The 20,584-nt window shown below is 39.3% G+C and overlaps 1 protein-coding gene across 5 annotated transcripts in view; it reads left to right on the plus strand.

Annotated features, from left to right (window-relative positions):
* The first annotated feature begins 531 nt into the window (after nucleotides 1-531).
* The window catches only part of tp63 (tumor protein p63), a 49,408-nt gene continuing 29,355 nt past the window's right edge, over nucleotides 532-20,584 (plus strand). For 3 of the 5 annotated variants that reach the window (XM_047158485.2, XM_047158487.2, XM_047158489.2), the window contains exons 1-3: nucleotides 616-683; nucleotides 10,044-10,181; nucleotides 10,344-10,476. In XM_047158485.2, the coding sequence (XP_047014441.2) occupies nucleotides 631-683; nucleotides 10,044-10,181; nucleotides 10,344-10,476 (324 nt within the window). In that variant the 5' untranslated portion in view covers nucleotides 616-630. Of the gene's footprint in view, nucleotides 684-10,043; nucleotides 10,182-10,343; nucleotides 10,477-20,584 lie in introns of all 5 variants that reach the window. The other 2 variants (XM_047158486.2, XM_047158488.2) reach the window with 2 other exon arrangements.

Consider the following 20,584-nt stretch of genomic DNA (forward strand, 5'->3'; position numbering starts at 1 on the left):
TAAAGAGCTAGAGCTATACATTTCACCTCAGGCTTTAGTCTTATTGACAGATCAGGAAGCCATGAAGCCAGGAAGGCATGTTTTTCACCTGATCAATCCAGAACGATGCGCTAGCAGCCCGAGTGATGCAATTGCAAATGCCTGGCTGACAGCTCTTCTGATTGTAAAAGGAAATTTCAGGCAGCAATGGGAAGTTGGAATGAACATTTCAGAACTGTGCTTAGACAGCTATCACTGGGGACATGGACCAGGAATGGAGAGGGTGGGGGACAATTTGGCGAGGGGGTTGTTGCTTAATATCAATATCCTAGCAACTGAGGGAGTACGATACCTCATGCAGTTGTTGTCAGGGATTGGTCAGCACTCTGGCATTGGCGCCACCCCCTGAGTTCAGGCTCTGTAGGAAAAATAAGCCAAAATCAAAACATCCTACACACTTGACTCACTCCTGTGCACTTGACCTTAACTGCACTTTACCCTGTCTGATATTACTTGTGCTTAATAGTTTTGTTTTTTTTATTCATTATTAATATTTATCCTACATCTGACCTCTTTCTTCGCCTTGATCGATGTGCTTGTGCCACTTATTGACAGCTTTAAAAGGTTCAGCGAAGACTACAGTGTGGCAGTATGACGTCTCCCTATGCGGCCGTACAGTTCTGCCCAGAACACGCCTTTCAACGGTAAGACATGACCTTCTGTTCATGGCCAAGTTCTAAGTCTGAGTCACCAAGATTACTGTGGAAATGTTGTCACGTGAACCAAAGTCTGACTGTAAGTTTAGTTGTACTGGTTTCATGTAGTAACACAAGTAGGTCATGTTGTTAATTACCGTACGGACTTGTTTTGGGGACTGAGTGAAATTTCACTCACTTTTTGCATGAGTATATTTACCCATACTACAAACACAACCTCACTGGAATGTCACACGATTGGTATTAACTGCAAGTTTTGTTCAATTTCTGTAAACGTTTGCAGTTATACTTGTCCAGCTTGAGACTGTGTAACAGTGTCTGGAGATGCAAACAGTTGGATCTAACAGTCCAGCTGCTGCCAGGCTCGGATATTTATAGACACGTGTTCTTATGGTAACAATGCAAGTGTATGGGAGTGTCCAGGGTTCAGGGCAGTCAGACAAGACACTTGAAACCTTGAACCTCCTCACTATTCACACACCACTTTACACTTTACTGCAGAGTTAAACTGGGCTGAACTCCCTGCCAGTACTGCTGTATCACTGCTGTGCTCATCTTAGATCCATGTGAACCCTTGTGTTCTGTTCGCGGGTCATATCACCTTCAGCCAGTTGAGACACAAAATAATATTTGAAATGGCCAAAGTTGGATAAAGACACACAAAAGCACTTCTCATGCCTAGGGATGCGTAATATGAGAACAAATAAGACACTGAGATAATGTTACATTGAAACATTGGATTTGCCTCTTTGTTTTATTGTTTGTAAAAAGCAGGAGTTACAGTTACATTTATACAGCGCTTCTCTAGACACTCAAAGCACTTTTCATAGTATGGGGGGGGGGGGGTCTCCTCTACCACCACTAGACCACTAGAGTAGTTTTTTTAGCCATTCTCCGGTCATAACATGACCTGTTACCTATTGTTATTTAGTAAGCTTAAATCAAAAAATCATATCCCATTGGTCTACGTCATTCAGAACTCTGACAATGAGCGAAGACGCACTACAAACAAATGTGTGTTTGTGAACGAACATCTAACAAGAATTGAATCACTCTAATTCACTATTCTGAGCACCACATCACTGACACAGGTGTATTTATGCTGTGCGCCTGCACTAACGAGCGTACCTGAGCCTAATCACAGGTGCTTAAACCCATCACTGTTGTTTTACTATCTAGTCTATAAGTCATCCGTTGACCTAACCTGCTCATTAGGAAAGTAGACCAGTAGCAGATATGTACAAGAGCCGATATCACGCATAACAAATTTCTTCAGATTCTCATGTTTCTTCAAGTATTTTAGCTAGTGAAAACACCTTGAAAATAGGCAAAAATCTATATTATTTCTCATCAGGAGAAAATTATAAATACAATGAAAATGATTTTTTTTTTAAATAAATAAATAAAAAGTAAATGCAAAGTTATTGGCAAATAATTTTGCTTATTTTCTAGAAATGAATGCTATAAGCAAAATTATTTTTTTAAACGGCTTGAAGTATATTTTCAGTATAAAAAAGTAAAATGTATATAATGTCAAATAAGTGTTATTTCTAATAATCTGGTGCACAATTGTATCACACACATCTGATTATCCATCTTATGTTGCCTAAAATAAATGGATCAACCTAAAATCTAGAATACAAAATAGAATAGAGACATCATTAATAGATACTGGTTGGGAAACTATTTTTGATTTATATTTTTTTGAGAATCAACCTTTTTTTTAAGAATCAACCTTCTATTTGTTCTGTGTTAATGCTGTGCTAAGAAATTATTTATTTGGAGTATAACAGGCATGTCTAATGTGCTCTTACCTCACATGTGAAAAATATGACTTTTGTCTCATGGAAGAGTGACTTTCCCTGTTTGACTGCTTGGAGAAAAACTTAGATAAACACAATAAATCATGAAGAAAGCACTCCTGCAGAGTGAGTGGAAGTTGCTATTTGAAATCACTCAAGCTTTTTCACTAGAATGAGGCACAATGAAAGCACGCGACAGAAAGAGGAGAAACCTGGAGCGCCGCTCTTCTTTTGTTTGTGCCTTCATGTCTGTCCTGCAGCCACTGGTTTGAGGGATGAGGAAGGGAGGGGACTGCTCTCTTTGAACACCGCTTGGCTTTTGATTAATGAAGTCACAGGAGAAGACCCTACACCCTTGCAGATCGCAGGGCTCTGTTTGTTTTGATTGCATCTTCATCGCTGGATGTGCCCAACCTGCCAGGAGACAATGGGCAGCCCTGTTTAGCTCTGACCTTTAGCCCTGTTCCGTCTGCAAGAGGCCCGGTCTGCGTTTAAGTGGATACAGCACACCTTCCCCCTTAGGCTGAATACATAAGTCCTTCAGTAACCAGACACCCGGCTGCCCACAGCCCCCCCCCCCCCCCCCCCCCCCCCCCCACACACACACACACACACACACACACAACACCAGATCTACTAAACATCAAACCCACCACACTCAGGAGCAGCACGAAAATAACCGCAATGAAAAAATAGAGATGAGACCACTATTGTCTCCATGGAGGGTTTCAGGCCTTTTTTTTTTTTTAAGTGGTAGCCCAATTCAAATACAGGTGAAGTGTGATGTTTTACACAGCTCTGAGTGGATTTTCCCAAAGTATTTCTTAAACAAACTTTGATCTTCCTTCTTGGAAAGACAGGAGCAGATTGCCTAAGCCGAGGATGATATGCAGTTTGGGATGGTGATGGATTTGGCAGCCAAAGCTATAAGACATGTCACTGAATTGAAATAAGAAATAGCACTAGAAGATAACAGTTGGTTTGATTGATTTATAAGGTCATAGCAATGCCATTTGGTCTGTGTTTGAGCTTTTGCACCAGATAACACCTTTGGTGTGCCTACATGACCTGTCCAATAGAACTGAAACAGCTATCTGTGAACCATGGCGCATAACCTGACCATAAACTTCTGTCATTTCTGCTCTTGTAAATCACACAGCATCAACACTTGGATGAAAAAGGTCTGGATGCTTTGACGTGTGGGTGCTGTGCCTTTTTGTGGAACCATGATGTCGTTCTTGGCCAACACTCCTTGTCAACTGGATTGTGTTTCTGGCGACATCCCAGCGTTGTAGGGGCTAACATGGGTCACCTCATTCCTCTAACACTTCCTCCTTGCTGCAATCCATAAATCCTCTTAGCTTTGATTAGAGCTCTCTCTCTCTCTCTACCTCGATTCAGGGCTAATGATGATGTCATGACAGTGGTCAATCAGTTGAGCAGGCAGATCTCCAGTCGTGAATGTAAAACATGCTCAGTACTATGTGTGACCTGAGAAAGTGGCTAGTCTGCACTTGCTGAAGACATATATATTCCTCATGCTCTCACAGGCCGAAAATGTTGATAATATTACATGTAATAATATATTCTGAGAGATATGGACACCTAATCCCTACAGTGCAGGACTTCATGCCATTTAATAGTCATTACATCCTGTGGCACATGAGTATGATTTTGTTTTGCGGTATAGAGTGGAGATCTGATTCAGGATCCAGACGAATGAAGGGTTACTCCAGTAGGTCTCCGTGCACTATAAATGAAACATCGTCTCCATGTGATATAAACACTTTGCTTAAGTTGCTTACACCTGTTAATACTCTGTGATTGAGTTGTTTATTCATGTAAAATGATAATACCGCAATGCAGGGTTTCTCTCCTACTGTCCCTAGGACTCGGTACCCTGCACAATTTCGGTTTCTTTTTGCAGCTAACCTGATCCGACTGATGATCAGCTTGATAATGAGCTGGGTCAGGTGTATTAGATAGGAAAATAGAAAGTATACTGGGTAGTGGCTCCCTATGAGATCTTAATTAATGGATTATGCTATATTTAAACTTCACAGTATGGCCAAAAGTATGTGGACACCTGGCCATCCTAACCATATGTGGGTCTTCCCCAAACTGCTGCCACAAAGTTAGTAGCACACAATTGCCTTTGTATGCTGCAGCATTACAATTTCCCTTCACTGAAAGTAAAACAGAGAGGAGGAGAAACGAAACATGTTCCAGCATGACAATGCCCCTGTACATAAAGTTAGGTCCATGAAGATTGGAGTGGAAGAAATCGAGCGGCCTGCACAGAGCCCTGACTTCAACCCCACTCAGCCCCTTTGAGATGAACTGGAACGTCGACTGCACTCCAGGCCTCCTCACCCAACATTAGTGCCTGCCTTCACTAATACTTTTGTGGTTAAATCAGCACAAATCCCCATAACCACGGCCCATAATCTAGTGAAAATCCTTCCCTGAAGATTGAAGCTTATTCTAACAACGAAAGGGGGACTAAATTTGTAGTATGGGTGTGATGCTCGGGTGTCCACAAACTTTTGGTCACATAGTGTATGTGTATGCACACCATCCAGGATGTCCCCCACCTTGTGCCCCGAGTTCCATGGGATAGGCTCGAGGCTAACCGCAACCCTGTGTAGGGTACGCTGTATGAAAAATGAATGGACTTATGGAATAGACTAGAGTAGAATTTTATTACAGTAGCAATTACTCAATTATAAGTAAATAGTCTTTGGGTATAGAACCAAAAACATTTTTTATATATACAAAATGCTGTATTCAGTGGTGGAGAATAGTTGTGAAACAGACATGAAGGAAATGGTTATGACTCTGGGTATTACTGACTTTTATTCAAAATAGAGACAAGAAGAGAATGTAACACTAAGAACAAAACAGTGTGTAGGTGGGACAAACAATGGTGATCAGTAATTGGTCATTGGGAACATAGGCTCACACAACTCAGTCAGGCTTTACACACTAGTGGTGAGTCGAGTGAACCCGCTCCATCAGCTCATATAACCAGCAGCTGTGAGCTGGGGAGGCATACTGAGTGCAGGACAGTCAATAACATCTACTCAGAAGATCACTAGATGTGTCTCTATGCTCTTTTCTGAAATAAATTCTGTCAAAAAAAAGTTGTCAAATTTACTGACAAGTTATCTTTTTTTTTGGATCAATAAAACTAAAATTAAAAGTAAAACTAAAATTAAAAAAAAAAAACTAAAATTAGAACTAAAACAATGAAACTAAAATTAAAGGAGTCTCCAAACCTAACAAGAAAATTATTAATTTGGCAACAATCCATTTTGGTGACCTCCAAACACCTAATAAAACTGGTCACAAACTTACAGCTTCAGGCATGTGTGTGTGATCAGGAGAATTCATAAATGATTTTGCATGAGACTGTATAGATATGTGGACATTTTTTCCCTGAAAATCCCCCATGCATGTGTGCAGTACAATCAATTCAAAACTGAAAGTGGAAATTTCAGTGGCGGACTCATGGATGATGTATGACAATAGACCTGGCTGTGTTTGGTGTTTGGCATATGTGAGTCCTCGAAGGACCTAATAGCATTATCTGTGGGCTTAGACCACACATTAGGAGTAAAAGATGGCTTCTCTCTCGTGACAGGCCTGGCGGCGCAACAATATCCGAGTAAATCAGCTCAAGCATTCACCCAGCGCCACACCTCTTTGGCTGCACATAAAAGGGGGATTGACCATGCTTTTCTTATTGAGCTGTTCTGTGAGGGAACCTTTTAAGCAAAGAAAGATGCATTTTGAGTGTTATTGAAGCTGCTCCACCAGTCTTCACCCCTTCATCATTTAGGATTTACAGTTAATTCTGTTGTATTTCCAGTCTTAGGACTAACCCTTAATGTGTATGCTTTTCTGACATTCAGAATCAGGCATGACTGCATAGTAACATGGGTTTAAAATCCATGAATGCATTAATGTTAGTTTAGTGATTCCCACTTGTGCCGCACCTCTTTGGCAAGGTATTAAAAGGGGGAATTGAACATGTTTTTCTTGTTCCTTATACCTCCTGCCAAGACCAGGTTGTATACATAGTATGGGCTTCTTTGATTCTGTACCTATAACAAAAACGTTCTAGAACCTGAGAAACTGTTTAGCGAACCTAGGTGGAGAGTCTTGTAGAAATTGAAGTGTTTCAAAAGACATTTCCAAAGTTATATTAATATTTACCCAGGGAAAGTTACTCATATTTAAAGATGGGGTCAGCACATACTTAAAAAGAATTTTGAGGGTGCACCATTCAGATTATGCAAATTGTGTGCATGAAGTTCACACCTCTGAGGTTGGATGAGTTTATATAAGTAGCAGCATCCGAAGATGGGGTTTTTCACAGTATCGTCATACAGTATGTATTGCGAGCTGACAGTTACTTGGAAATACAACTTTATTAAGCCATCAGATCCAAAACTGAGGTCTAGAAATCTAAATATATACTGAAGGTATGCTATTTTATCATGCTTTTAATTTGCTATTTTGAGTTGTGAGATTGATGAAGTAATCACAATGTTCGTGCTAATCTCCTGTCAAGAAAAACCTGCCCACAGTTTGAAGCATAAACTGACCAAGCACTCGTATGCGACACTTACAGTTCTCTTTAAGTTAATTCATAAACTTATACATTAAAATTCACTCCTTAGTGTCAGCAACATCTCCAATTAAGATGCTGTATCCTCCCATGTCCTCAGTGCAAAAAATTTGTAAAAATTTAAAAAACCACCAAAAAAACTTTTTTTCATGGATCTAAAAGGCTAATATTATAAATTAATTATGTCATTTATATGTATTTAATAATGTTCTGAAATGGACCAAAATATACATTTCATTGTGACATATTGTGGTTACATCTAACTGTCAGACAGTGGCGCTGGACTGCTCACTCAAGCTGATTGTCAGAATCATTTATAACTGGCATGCCACTTTTTGGGAAACTCCACCCCCTGTGCGTAACTCTCACACAGCTTGCGGAACAGCATTTACGTTTGTAGTTATGGCTGAGGTCTGAATACTAATGTGCACAATTTCATTATTAAATCCTCACTCCACATGCTTAACTCAACTCTGGATACGGCTCTTGGTTTCTAGATCAATATGGATATGTATTGGATAAAATGCAGCCAGAGTCTTAAATAGTATATAATTCAATTTTTCTGATAATAAGCACCCTTCATTTATTATCAACAAGGTTAAAATGAAGTTTTTACAATATTTTTTTGTTGTTTGTTTTTGGGGATTTATCTACTTTGGATAAAAACCAGTAGCATCAGGCTCAATAGACTACTCAGTTAATTACCTAGGCCTCTGTGGACTAAGGGAAATCTGTGACACTCCAGGACCTGAGTTTGACACTCTTGTTTTAAACCTCCTGTGGTTGGGTTTCATCTCTAGGTTGTGGTAAACTCACATCCTGCTTCGAAGTTATTCATTAGGTATGTCTGCGTCGTGCAACATATTAATATCACCGCTCACAGAATGTGGGGAAATTCCGGCTCTACGCCCAAGTACCCGCCTCACATTATAGCTTGATACCCCCAGTCCCAGCCACAGACATGCGCATACACACACTCTTACTATTTCATCCAGACACACACACACACACACACACACACAACTAAACACTCTACACTGCCAAACCCAGTCCAGCTGCACACATGCTGCATGCTGCAAATCACAGTGGTCGTGTTGCTGTCATGTAGACTTTGGGGGGAATTCCACTTTGCTCAGACCCACAGCATGCACTGCTCTTCAACAGGAACAATGAGACTTCGGGCCATTGCTTGGTGTTACGTTTCATAGAGAGCAGGGTCACAGTGTCTGCGCTGACAGTCATAATCTCTTTTTTTTTTTCAGAATCTCAAATCAGCTCTGATTCACCTTATAGAGTTTAACTTTTTAAAAAAGTATGAATGCAGCAATTTTTAAATGTAATCTTTAGTTATGGCATCTGTTGTGTATAAACAAATACCAGTAACAATCATTTCAACACATTTGCTTGCACTGAGAAGAACTTATATCACGCAAATTCAAAACCAATACATTCTAACAATAAAGGTAGTGGAATATAATGGATATAAAAGACTGTCTTACCAAAGTTGTTCTTACATAGTTTTATAGTAATTCTGGTTATTTACACTTTCACAAAGGAACTTGTAGGACAAGTAGTACTTCCTTGTTTATGAGTCTGAGTTGGAAAAAATAACCGCAAATTATAGTCTAAATTAGACAGGTTTAGAGCTTAATTTACAAATGCCTTTGACTCTAGAATTCATAAAAACTCTCTAACTATACACACTTCACATAAACATTTATTAACTGCTCCAACAACTGCCCTTAGTCTTACATTATAGTTTAACATCGTGGGTTGTTTAAGTAAGAAACTCAGTTCCCTAGAAGCCTCAGTCTACGCATGAACAGGTAGATCATTTACAGTACTGTAACCAGAAAGCATTTAAACAGAGCTACTAGCCTTGTATCAGTATTCTCACAAGCTCATCATCCTTAATATTAACATTGCACCACTTCAAACAGTCCGGCATCTGTACTTTTTGTCTGGTTTTCTTATTTTATGGTTATCTTTGGTTATATTTACAAGCAATTATAGAGCAGCAATGGCTGTGTGGGTGTTTCTTGCTTCACTCCTATACTCCACCTATATGCTTTCAGCCTTTAAGCTTTGTTATTACAGTCCAAACCAGCATTTCAGGTGACCATGATTTGTCGACTTCTGAGTGAAGAATGGAGTTAAAACGAATCTTAAACTCTATCTACTCTCGTACTAATCATATATATTAAGATCTCAGATGCATTCAGTCTTTTTTGCCACTGCTAAAGCATTTGGACATATTTAACTCTTTGCAACTACAAGTTTTGTTTCCACTTTCTTTTTGTTAAATGGAATTTTCTGCTTTCACACAGGTCTATGATTACTTTCTTTCCAAATGAATCCAACCCTCTGAAAGAAAACAGCATGCCATCTGAACATTCCTCAAAGCAAATAACTGTTTTTCTCTTCCTGAGTGTCTACTAAAACTGACTCTTGTTTACGTCCTGTATTATTGGTCCACCCCCTTCATAGCCAGTACACCCTCTTGAAACCCTGGTTATGATCATTTCCATATACTCATTCTGAACAAACGATAAAAATTACTATGAAAGCTGTAATAATACATTTCTTCTTAACATTGTAGTCATATCATCTTCATGCAAATGTGAACTTGCCAAATTTGTTAATGTGGACTTTTGTACAAAGTTGCCTTGTGGCAGTGCACTTTCCTAAACAAAAATACTATCATGTTTACAAGATTTAAACAATGGCAAAATATTATTTAAATGCCATAGAGCAAAACAGAATGACCAGAGCTCTTATGACTGTGACTCATAATTACAGTACATACATATATATATAAATACATAAATACAACTTAAGTCAGGATAATATAGACCAATCAAATAATTAGGTTTTCTTCAGTAGGTAGTATTTTATATGTACATTATTTTTCAGCAGATTGCGTGAACCAGCAGCGTGTCTCTCATGGGCTGAGGGATCTTTCTTAGCCTCCATGTCTCAGAGTCCGAGCTCACAGGGAACTGACATCCTTGGGCCGGATGTCTTCAACCAACTGCTGGAGATGCTGGACCAGTATGTACAGTTACACAAACACATAACCCATAGGAAACAAACACAGTGTCTGTAGTTTCAGTTACACATGGGAATGGAAACTGAACAAAAACACTTTGCAGAATTGTTTTGCTGAAAGTTTCCCCAAAAGCCCTCCTTGGGTATTTTTTTGTTCTTCCTCAGGTCAGCGTTCCACACCGTTCAGCCCATTGAGCTCTTGAACTTCTCAGAAGGTTCAACAGGCAGCTCTCCATCCAACACCATTCAGATCAGCATGGACTGCATTACTATGCATGGCTCTGACGATCACCTCGCAGTGAGTGTCCCAAAATATCACAAACCAGTCTGTTTTCAATGCAATGAGCCTTTTATTATTCACTTTACATTTATTTGCATCAGTGAAATGCACTTGACAATATACTATATGTCCCTGCTTCACTGGAAAAAGAGAATTTGCCTCACTGAACACTGTGCTCTTTTTTTAAAAGCTCTGCCTGTTCACTTTGCATCATGTTCATGTAGCATGTCCTCAGCATTAATACTTCTATTGCAAATCAAATGTTTTGGAATCCAGAAAATGATGTATGAAGACAGATGTTAGTAATTCATCAGGAATAGTTTTTTTCCTAAATGGCCTTCAAGAAAGTGCCTGAAGTGAAGAAACCATTTCTGATGAAAACAGTGACATTTTTCATATTACCAAGAAATATTTCGCAACTTCAGAACACTTGTTGGCATTCTTCTTTTTTTTTCTACTGATTTACTGTAACTGCTCTAAGTATAGACTGAATCAAGTTATCTAAATTTACCATTTTAAATGGTAAAAAAAAAAAGAAGAGTATAATGCTAATAAATTAAAATACAATTAAAATACTTACAGGTTGTGTTCCCATGAGAGAACAGGTTAAAAACTCAAATTTATATAACTAATGAGGATCTCTTGCTAAGGGCCTCTTTCAGTAATTATAGCCATTATATGTTCCAATATTTTCCTTTGAATCCACAAAAAAATTTACAAACATCTTTGACTGTTTTATGGAAATTAAAGTTATTATTATAATCCATAAATTAATTTACAGGCTGCCTTGGTGAAAAGATAATTGCTGTCAATTAAATAAAAATGTGATTACACACACACAAAAAAAAAACTCTTATTACCTCTCTGCAAGTGAAACTTGTTTTGTTTGGCGTGACCATTGAGGTGCATCATTTGGCTTTGGGGGAATTCAGTGGTGAACTCCAGTGAAAGCCGTTATTGCCCACATGCACATCTGGGGTCGTTCTTTGGTGTGGGGTTCCCCTGGTCAACATAGGAACCACTTTTCTGATTGGGTTTGCCAACAATTAACTTGAACGTATGTATGACTGCGTACCAATAAAATGTCGCCGGTGTTAAATGGAGCAGTCATCGTGCTGCTATTTATGCTTCAGATAATGTGGTCTGGACTGTGTTGTACAGCTGAACTGCTTTCTGCCTTGTTGTTAAAATTGGAGAGTAGAAGGGACTCATGCACTGTGAACATGGAGCCGATCCGCGACAGAACTATCAATCGGAAATGTTCTACTTTGATGTAAGTTCAATATGTAGCTTTTTAAATTCGATTTGCGTTTTGATTTCGGCACCTTTTTGAGAGTAAAGCTTTTCTCCCTGTCTTTTTCTCTGAGAAAAAAATATTTTCTTTCAGCTGTTCTTTTCCTTAAATACTGGGTGTGCGAGAATTCAACTGTCACGTATAGTTACATCATTAAGTGCCTAAGTACAGCATAAACACACCAGGAGAGCAGTGGAAAGTCTGGCATCTGAGAGTGTGAGTTACAGATAGAGCTGCAGTCTGGTCTCTAAGCCGGGGAGGTGAAGTGATGGGTCCCCTCCCAGTGCAGGAATGCTGTTGTCCAGCAGTAAAGCAGAGGAGGATAAAAAGGAGAGGCGCACACACATCACTGTGATTCTCTACCCTGGGGTGCTGAGTGGGGGAGGGGAGGGGGGGGCTCTGCCTTCTCTTGAACTGGTGATTAATGCCCCCCATACTTACAGCACCACCCTCCACCCTGCCTCTCCGTGTCCGCCCCCACCTTCCTTCCTTTAATATTGGGTGTGGTGCGGTGAGCATGGCACGCTACCACCTTAGCCTGAACCGCCAGAAGTGCCATAGCTGGGGTGGGCTGGAGCATTCTAAGGAGAATATATCTTTGAGGAAGGAGGGCAGTGGACATTGGCCAGCTATCCCAACATCCCCTTTTTGATGACTCCAAAAAAATTAAAAATCTTGGCACATCCTCCCAGGGGTGTGCCTGGTTGATGAGTCGACGGTACACACTGCGCTTAGCACCCTCAGGGATTGCTGTTTGTATTGTGAAGGGGTTTTATGCTTAAATCTGAAATTCCTTTTCCTCTGGGAGGTGCGTATTTTTCACTAGCCGCAGGGCAACTATTTAGAGCAGCACCTGCCACCGTGCAGCTTTGAGCTCCGGGCCCTCTCCTCTGTCACACTGAAGGAGGGGGATGGTGGAGGTGGATTCGAGACTGAGCGAGATCCAAGAACGTGGCATCAAATAACATGGTGCAATGTGGCAAATATGGTGACAGAAGAAATCATTGTATTCAATCTCCAAAAAAAAAATTGGATGTCATGACAAGAAAGACCTGCTGATCAGCTGAAGATTACAGCTTGCACTGTCCATAGGGAGATAGAGACAGGATTTTGGATAATGAATAAGGGACATTGAGAGATGTTTAAGAGCGACAGCTCAGTTCCTTAATTATATATTTTCCTCTGGGATCTTAAGTAATTGTTCAAGTTTTCCTTTCTTTCCCGAATTCATGTATTAAATTGTGCTTTTTTTTATCTCCTTTTTTTCTGTTGACATTAAGCACAACTTGTTTCAGAAAGTATCTGGAAAATTCTGTCAGTGATTTGGTGCATCAGTAATGTTTGTGCTGGAGGGGCTCAGACACAGCGGCCTCACCCTATGATCCAATGAGAGTGCAGCACCTGAATACAGTGCTGACAGATTGGAGAGAGTATCTTCTGGCTAAAATTTACACTGGGTGTGGATTCAGGCAAGCCAGAAAAATGTAGCTCATTTCATAATATAGGAATGCATTGTATTGACTGTTTAGTCTACAATATGTCTTCCTTCTTTTTGGTCCCTTGAAGTACTTTTTTCAGCTAGACCCTGACTCAGCATGAGGTGGTTACAGAGCATTACAAAGCGGTGTTGCTTACATGCTGCCGCCCTTTCCAAAATTACTGTTTGTTCACCCATTTTTGTACATATATTTTACTGGTAGGTCTTTTTGCCAGTGGTTTGCAGTAACTCGTACATTTTTGTAACTATTTCCAAAGTGTGATTATGTTAATTATAAATTGGTATCAATTAGAGATGCACCGATATTAAATTTCTCAGCCGAAACGATAACCGATACCGATAGTTCTGCCTTTTATGCCTTATTTTAAATTAATAATAATTATTCCTCAATTCTGAAATAAATGCAGATAAAAACTTTATTCTCTCCATTTCAACAAGTTGTTTCACGGTAACTGGTCTCAAAAACAGAAAACACATTACTCTAATTAACATTAACACATGAACTAAATTCTGAAGATTAAAGTAAGGTTTCTTAACTTATTGAATGTTATTAATTCATATTAACATTGACTGAATTCTAAAAAAACCCCTGTTAGTCTCACATTCACCCACCACAAACACAAGCATTTCTACTCCATCACTGACATCAAACTAGTAATATATAGGCCTAATATAAACTTTTTTTTATTATATTATCTCATATTAACATTAACTGCATATGAAATATACTACTCTACAAATATTTTTTTCTGTGCAATATAGACTTTTTTGAACTCGTCTTCATTTAAATCTTTCAACTGTGTATTGGCACTTTAATACAGCGGGAGTAGCGCAGAAGGTGGAATGAATTAGACTTGATGCCGAAACGCTTCATTGCTGCTACTTCTGGTGTAAAATTTTAGCAATGCAGAGCTTACAGAGCTTACAAACTGCAGTTTTGTCATCATTCCACACAAGACATCTTTACGATGTGTTTTTCCGCCCTCTTTTTATTGACAGGATATAATATGGCCCTGATCATCAGATGTTTATAAACTAATAGCCTAACTAATAGGAAAAATAGCCTTTATCAGTCAATACATCGGTGCATCTCTAGTATCAGTACATGCTTGATAGTCGGATATTGTCTCCTAATGGGTTTCCAAGTAAAACACCTTTAGGAAGATTAAAAACCTTAAAAACTATCCTAAGAACCCTTGAGGGTCTACAAGGAGTTGATGATTTGGTCTGCTCATTGGCCCAAACGGGTCGGGGGACGTGTGCTGAAACTCATTATGTAGTAAAGCAATTCCACACCTTCATGTGCAGGTGTTGACTTTTTATCCTACCCTTTGTTTTAGGAGCCCACAGGTGTCTGGTACTTTAATAACAGCTTATTAGACTGACCTTCAACACTATTCCAGATTCTTTATTGTTTATCGTCAACACAAGTATAAAGAAGATGAAAATGCTATTTACACTGGCTCAGTAGTGCAGGGTAACAAGTCAGGATAGAATCAAACATGTTAATACATTATAAGCAATACAGTATATGAAAAATATTCCATTATGTGAAGTTCACTGATCCAGTGGTGCAAACAATATTCAGTTCGATTCAGTTCAATTTTATTTGATTGCACTTTTAACAAGCCATTGTCACAAAGCAGCTTTAGAACATCTATATATATTTAGATCCCTAATTATCAAGTCAACTGTGACTGTGTCAAGAAAAAACTCGCTGAAGTGACAGGAGCAGAATCTGGGTAGTGCTGGCGGACTATGAACTGGCAAGTCCTGTTAAAGTTTGTACAGATATGGAAGGGTTGTTATGTAGTCAGTTAATTTTCTGGTGAGCTAAATGGCTTGTGGAAAAAACATATTCCCAATTCTGGTAGCTAATGCTTCCCAAAGAGAGTAGAATGAATAGTTAGTGGAAGGGGTGAGTCATGTCTTTCATTGTACTCCTGGCCCTCTTCCAACACATTTTGGTGTAAATATCCTCCTTGGTGGGCAGCCTGGTGATGCACTGAGCAGCTTTGCTTTCTCTAGCAATTGAAGATCCCTTTATCTTCAGCGTTTCAGTTACTGTATGATGCAGCATCTCAGGATGTTCTCCATTGTGCATCTGTAGGAGCAGAGAACTGCTGAAATCATCCCAGGTCTCTACAGTCTCCTAAAAATGTAGAGGTGTTGATTGACCTTTTGAGTAATGCAGGACCTGCTCTGGGACAAGGAAGGGTACACCCAGGAATTTGAATTTGCTGCTCACCAATTCCCCACTGATGAGTGCGTGATGCATGTCCATCTCCAGGAGTTGTGTTGAGTTGTGTTGTGTGTACCAGTCTTATGCTCTTTCTGTTAGGTGTGAAATTCTGTGTCATTCCTTTTGGTCATGAGACCCACCACTGTGAAATCATCTGCAAACTCATCTGTAATTTTGCTTGGGTGTCAGGCTAAACCATCATTTGTCCTCATTTGTACAGTAGTGGGCAGAGCGTACAGCCCTGGGGGAGTTCCTTGTGTTGATTACTGTGTGGTGGGACAGACAGCTATACATCCTATTGAGTTGGGACCTATTTGTCAGGAAGTCCAGCACCTTGTTGAAAAGGGAATATTCAGAACAAGGTGTAGTAGTTAATTTGTCTTTGAGCAGCAATGATTTTAAATACTGAACTAAAATCCAGGAACAGCAGCCAGACATCGGTGTCTGGCTAGGGCTCACATGCTATCTGGTTTGGTCTTTATGCTTATTAGGTCTTATATGTGTGTCACAAACAAGCTTTCAAATCTCTTTATCTTTATTGATGTAAGTGTTACTGAACGGTACTCTTTCAAGCCTGAAATTGTAGAGGAATTCAGAAGGACTTCTGACTCAAAACATGTAGCTACTTTGCCATGGGCAAATAAAGTGTTAGAGATAATGTAAGTCCCTGGCCTGGGATGTTACTTGGGCGAGCATCCTTAGGTGGTTGGACCTCTTACAGATTTCTCCATATGCCTGCTGCTTCCGCAGACTGGAGCTGTTCACCTGGACGAGGGGTAGTCTTGGTAACTGGTGTGGTGTTTGATGCCGTAAAGTGAGCATGAAAGTCATTTAAGCCATCAGTGAATGAAAAATTAATGGTTCCAAGTTTGATGGTGACTATCCTCCTGTTATTCTATTCAAGCCTGCCACATATGTCATTGTTAGCCAGTTGTTCCTGGATCTTCTGTGAATAGGTGCCTTTTGCTCTTTTGTTCCCTGAGATAAGGTCTAGCTGCTCTGAGGGCTGTTCTGTCTGTAGACTTGAAGGCTGCATCTCTGACCTTAAGCAGACACTTTAAGAATAATATTAATATTTTATACATATTTTAACCCACGGAGGCCGCCATTACGTGACATGCGCGCTCTGAGTCGATGACGTGAAATGGTTGCACTTGAGCACTCAAAAGAATTAGCTACTAGCCCCCGCAGCAGGAAAAGAACGCCACACTGTGCTGCTTTTGGCTGTAATTTTCTAGTTCTTGTGTGCTGTGATACAGGGGATATCTGTAAATATAATCAAACCTGTAAGCATCTTGTTAGTGAGTTATTTCGGTATATTCTCATGACATGAATCTGCTGTAAAATTTGCCTAAAATGTCTAGCCAAGACATACCCAAAGTAAAACTAAAGCTGTTCTTGAACCATTTGGAGTGCATGCATGGTTTTGGTCTCTTTTGAAAGGTGGACTATATATTTTTACATAATTGTATTGTTTGGACCTTTGCCAGTGTAACAAGACTATTTTATAAGGATGTTAATGATCAGTGGATTAGTATGAGCCTTCATATGAGGTGAGTTGCCTCATATGGGTTTGGTAAGTGTTTTATTGGATATCGGTGGTCTGACAGAGACATTGATTGTAGCTGCTGTTTTGATTGTATCTCAAAACAGTTTATATAAATCAAATCACAAGAATCTTAGCTTTCCAAGGATATGAGTAGCTTCATACACACAGAAGCTGTGTAGATAGGGCCATCGGAAATTTAATATACGATGGTGAAATGGTGGATAATCTCTAAAATTATTGATATTAGAATATTTTTCATCATAAAACAATATTTTAATCCATATGCTTACCTTGAACAACTCTCAGTTGTCATAGACGTGCAGTGGCTACACAGACAACATCGATTTTGCTCCATTCTCGCCTCCTTACCTCTCTGATTGTCTTCATTTCGATGTACACTTTGAGTAATGTCTTCTATATTAGCCTCCTTGCTTATATTACGCACGGGTTCAAATTCAAAAGGCTGAAGATATGTTTATATCGCTGTAGGGTCGCTGAAGAATCAAGACTCTTGCAATCTTTTGACGTCACTGCCCAGAATGCATTGCAATGTAAACAGCAATGGCTACGAGTGCAAAGCTTTTTTTTTTAACTGACATCTAGAGTGTTTTTGTATAGTGGATTTATAAAGTGGATGTCAGCATTAATCTAATAAGCAGTACAAGTCTTCATAGTCAGGCTTCCCTTTAAGCGCACCAGCACATGCAGTCAGGGCTGCTTATAGATCTGCTGGTAGCTCCCATCAAAGGTCGGGAAGTAGCATCCTCAACTAAGAGCAAATCCTCTTTTCAGAGGGAAAAGAGGAGCACAATTTGAATCCATGACTTCAATAGGCTAAGCAGGCAACATTATACAATTCACCTGTTACTCTGTCGTCTCTGTCTCTCATCTTCAGTCTTTCTCTTAGAACAAATTAATCTCATTTTCAGTTAAGCCTAAGTGCTTTATGGTAAACAAATATAAGGAAAAGCTGAGCCTATGAGACCTAGGTGGCTCTCCATAGATAGAAGAAGTTCTCTCTCTCTCTCTCTCTCTCTCTCTCTCTCTCTCTCTCTCTCTCTCTCAACAGAGGGGTGATGGTGACTGTCAGCTCCTTGTACAGGTGCCTTCCCAAACTCCAAGCACCTGACACACGATACTGCACTAATCCAGCAGCTCTAAGCCCAAATAGCCCCCAAAGAGCCACATTCGGTTAAGTGCATCTTTTGTCTAAAGCATCAAAAAGCTGGTGTTTGCTCTACTTCCTCTCTTGGCCCAGAGCTGATCATTATTGCCTCAAAAACCTCACCTAATTCAGAGGCAAATGTTTTGTCTGTTGTATGTTGACATTCTCTACTTAATATATCTTCACTGCAGAAATGGGTGTACCACTTAACAAGTGCAGCAATGATCACTATTCAGCTGTTCAACATGATCAACAATGAACTAGTGCTTAAGAGCTCACATTGATATTATTAAAAATACATTTAAAAATAGGCCAAGTAATGTATCTCTCAATGGATACAAATTCATTTTCCACATAATGGTAATGTAAGTCATGTAGACAGTTCCACTATACAAGAATTTCACCACAAAAATCCACATAAACATCTTACTAATAAGGATGCTACCAGAGAGCTGTCAGAGAGTATTGCCTCTCTATATTATGCATGATAGATTTGTTAAGAACAGTGTAGATTATGCAAAAATACCATGAGAAGGTCTTTATCATTTGCATTCGGCCCAAGTGTGAATATTTCCAGGTTCACTTTTTAGGGGTCTGCCATCTTACTAATTTAATAAATGGAAAATTATTTAATGGCTTGCTTGGAAAGTTTTCTTCAGCAGTTTCATGCAACAACACTCCAAGCCCACGCCCACTCAAACACAGGGCACTAAAATGATTTAGTTTAGAACGTTATTTACTTTTGTTCACTGCCATCACCAAATCTCAGTAGCAGTAGGCTACTGGGATTTCAAAGACACACTAGTGAGCACCCTATTCAGCACCATCACCATTGTTGTTTTAACCTAATTAGAAGTTTATTTGGCAAACCTAATTGCCCTCGTCAGAAGGTTGTGAATAAGAGCTAACGTAGTGCTGTCTCTTTGGGCTGTGCTTGGACCAGGTAACCTAAGGCTAAATGCCCCCCAGTAGCAAGACAGGGTGTGGGCCACTGATTGGAGACGGTAGTAGTTACAGCTAGTGGAAGGGGGTTGACTGTGGTGACAGTTCTTTAAGGTCTCATAGCCTAAAGGCATTAGTTTTTTTCCCTTTTTGACCTGAGTTAATAGTATTCCCACCCCAAAGCTGCACTTAGCTTCAGCGAAGTCCATGCAGTCCAGCCACACTTTATGGAGGACGTAAATGTGCCCAAATGTCTTTAGTGCAACCCTTTTTACAAGAGTTGGATTTGAGAAATGAGCTTAGCCAGCATCACGTTTAATGGTTTTATATATCAACCAGGATTTAGATGTAACATTACTATAAAGAGTAATATTATAAAGAGTAATAGTATAAAGAATATTTTTTTTAATGAGTGACTGCTCTCCTGATTCCTGATAGAGAGCTCTAAATATTAAATATTCACATCTTGAGAAATCATAGGAAGGCATTTAAAACTTTTAGCTGTTAAATGCAAAAATATTTCAATTGATCGCCTAGTAAAGTACCATGTTCAGACTTAAAATACCATGCTCAGAGCCATGGATATGCATTATGACTCCAGCATGATGCAGAAACAAATCAGAAAGTTTTTAGTCCGTTTTAGAAAATTAAATACTTTAGCATGAACTGTATTTTAATATTTTGTTGAGTATTATCAAAGGAGACTCAAGTCCACTGATCGAACCGAATTATACATATTTTGTCATAAATATGCAAACATGGTGTGAAACTAAGTTAGAATTACACAAATTACACACCAGTATTTAAATGGGATATGGTCTAATATTGCTAATTTAATAATAAAACAATTTATTTACTCATATGGTGAAGTTTTTATTTTTATTTAAATTAAATTAGCATGTTATTAGGTTTTACTAGAAAGCAGACATTTTATGCTGATTGAGTTTCTTTGTAAATCAGCGATTGATTCAGAAATAAATAAAACAAAGTCCAAGAATAAAAGCTAAGCCTACAAATACTGATTTCATAATTATCAACGCTAATCAATTATGGAACCTAAAAGTCTAATGCTTTTCAAACTCTATTTAAGGCTGTATCAGACAGGACTGACTGACTGTCTCTGTTTTGATCTTTCTCCCTGTCTCTTTCTCTTTCCCCCTCTCTCATTTTTCTCTTAGATTTGTTCACCACAGTCCTTTTGGCATGTTAATTTGGTTACAAAAGAGAGAGTCAGGTCCCCTGGCCTGAACCAACATTTATGTGTTCAAAACACATCTACACCAGTCATCTTTGATAGATACAAGCAGTCTACTGCCAGTCCTTTGTGACACTAATAGAGGCAGTGCTAGGGGCATGTTGGGGTGGGAGGGCATCCATTCACATGCAGATAATGGCTGAAAATGCTCGAGGTGGTCCGAGCCTCCAAGGTGAACTGA

This window comes from Ictalurus punctatus, chromosome 11 (assembly GCF_001660625.3).
Source record: "Ictalurus punctatus breed USDA103 chromosome 11, Coco_2.0, whole genome shotgun sequence".
Classification (NCBI taxonomy): domain Eukaryota; kingdom Metazoa; phylum Chordata; class Actinopteri; order Siluriformes; family Ictaluridae; genus Ictalurus; species Ictalurus punctatus.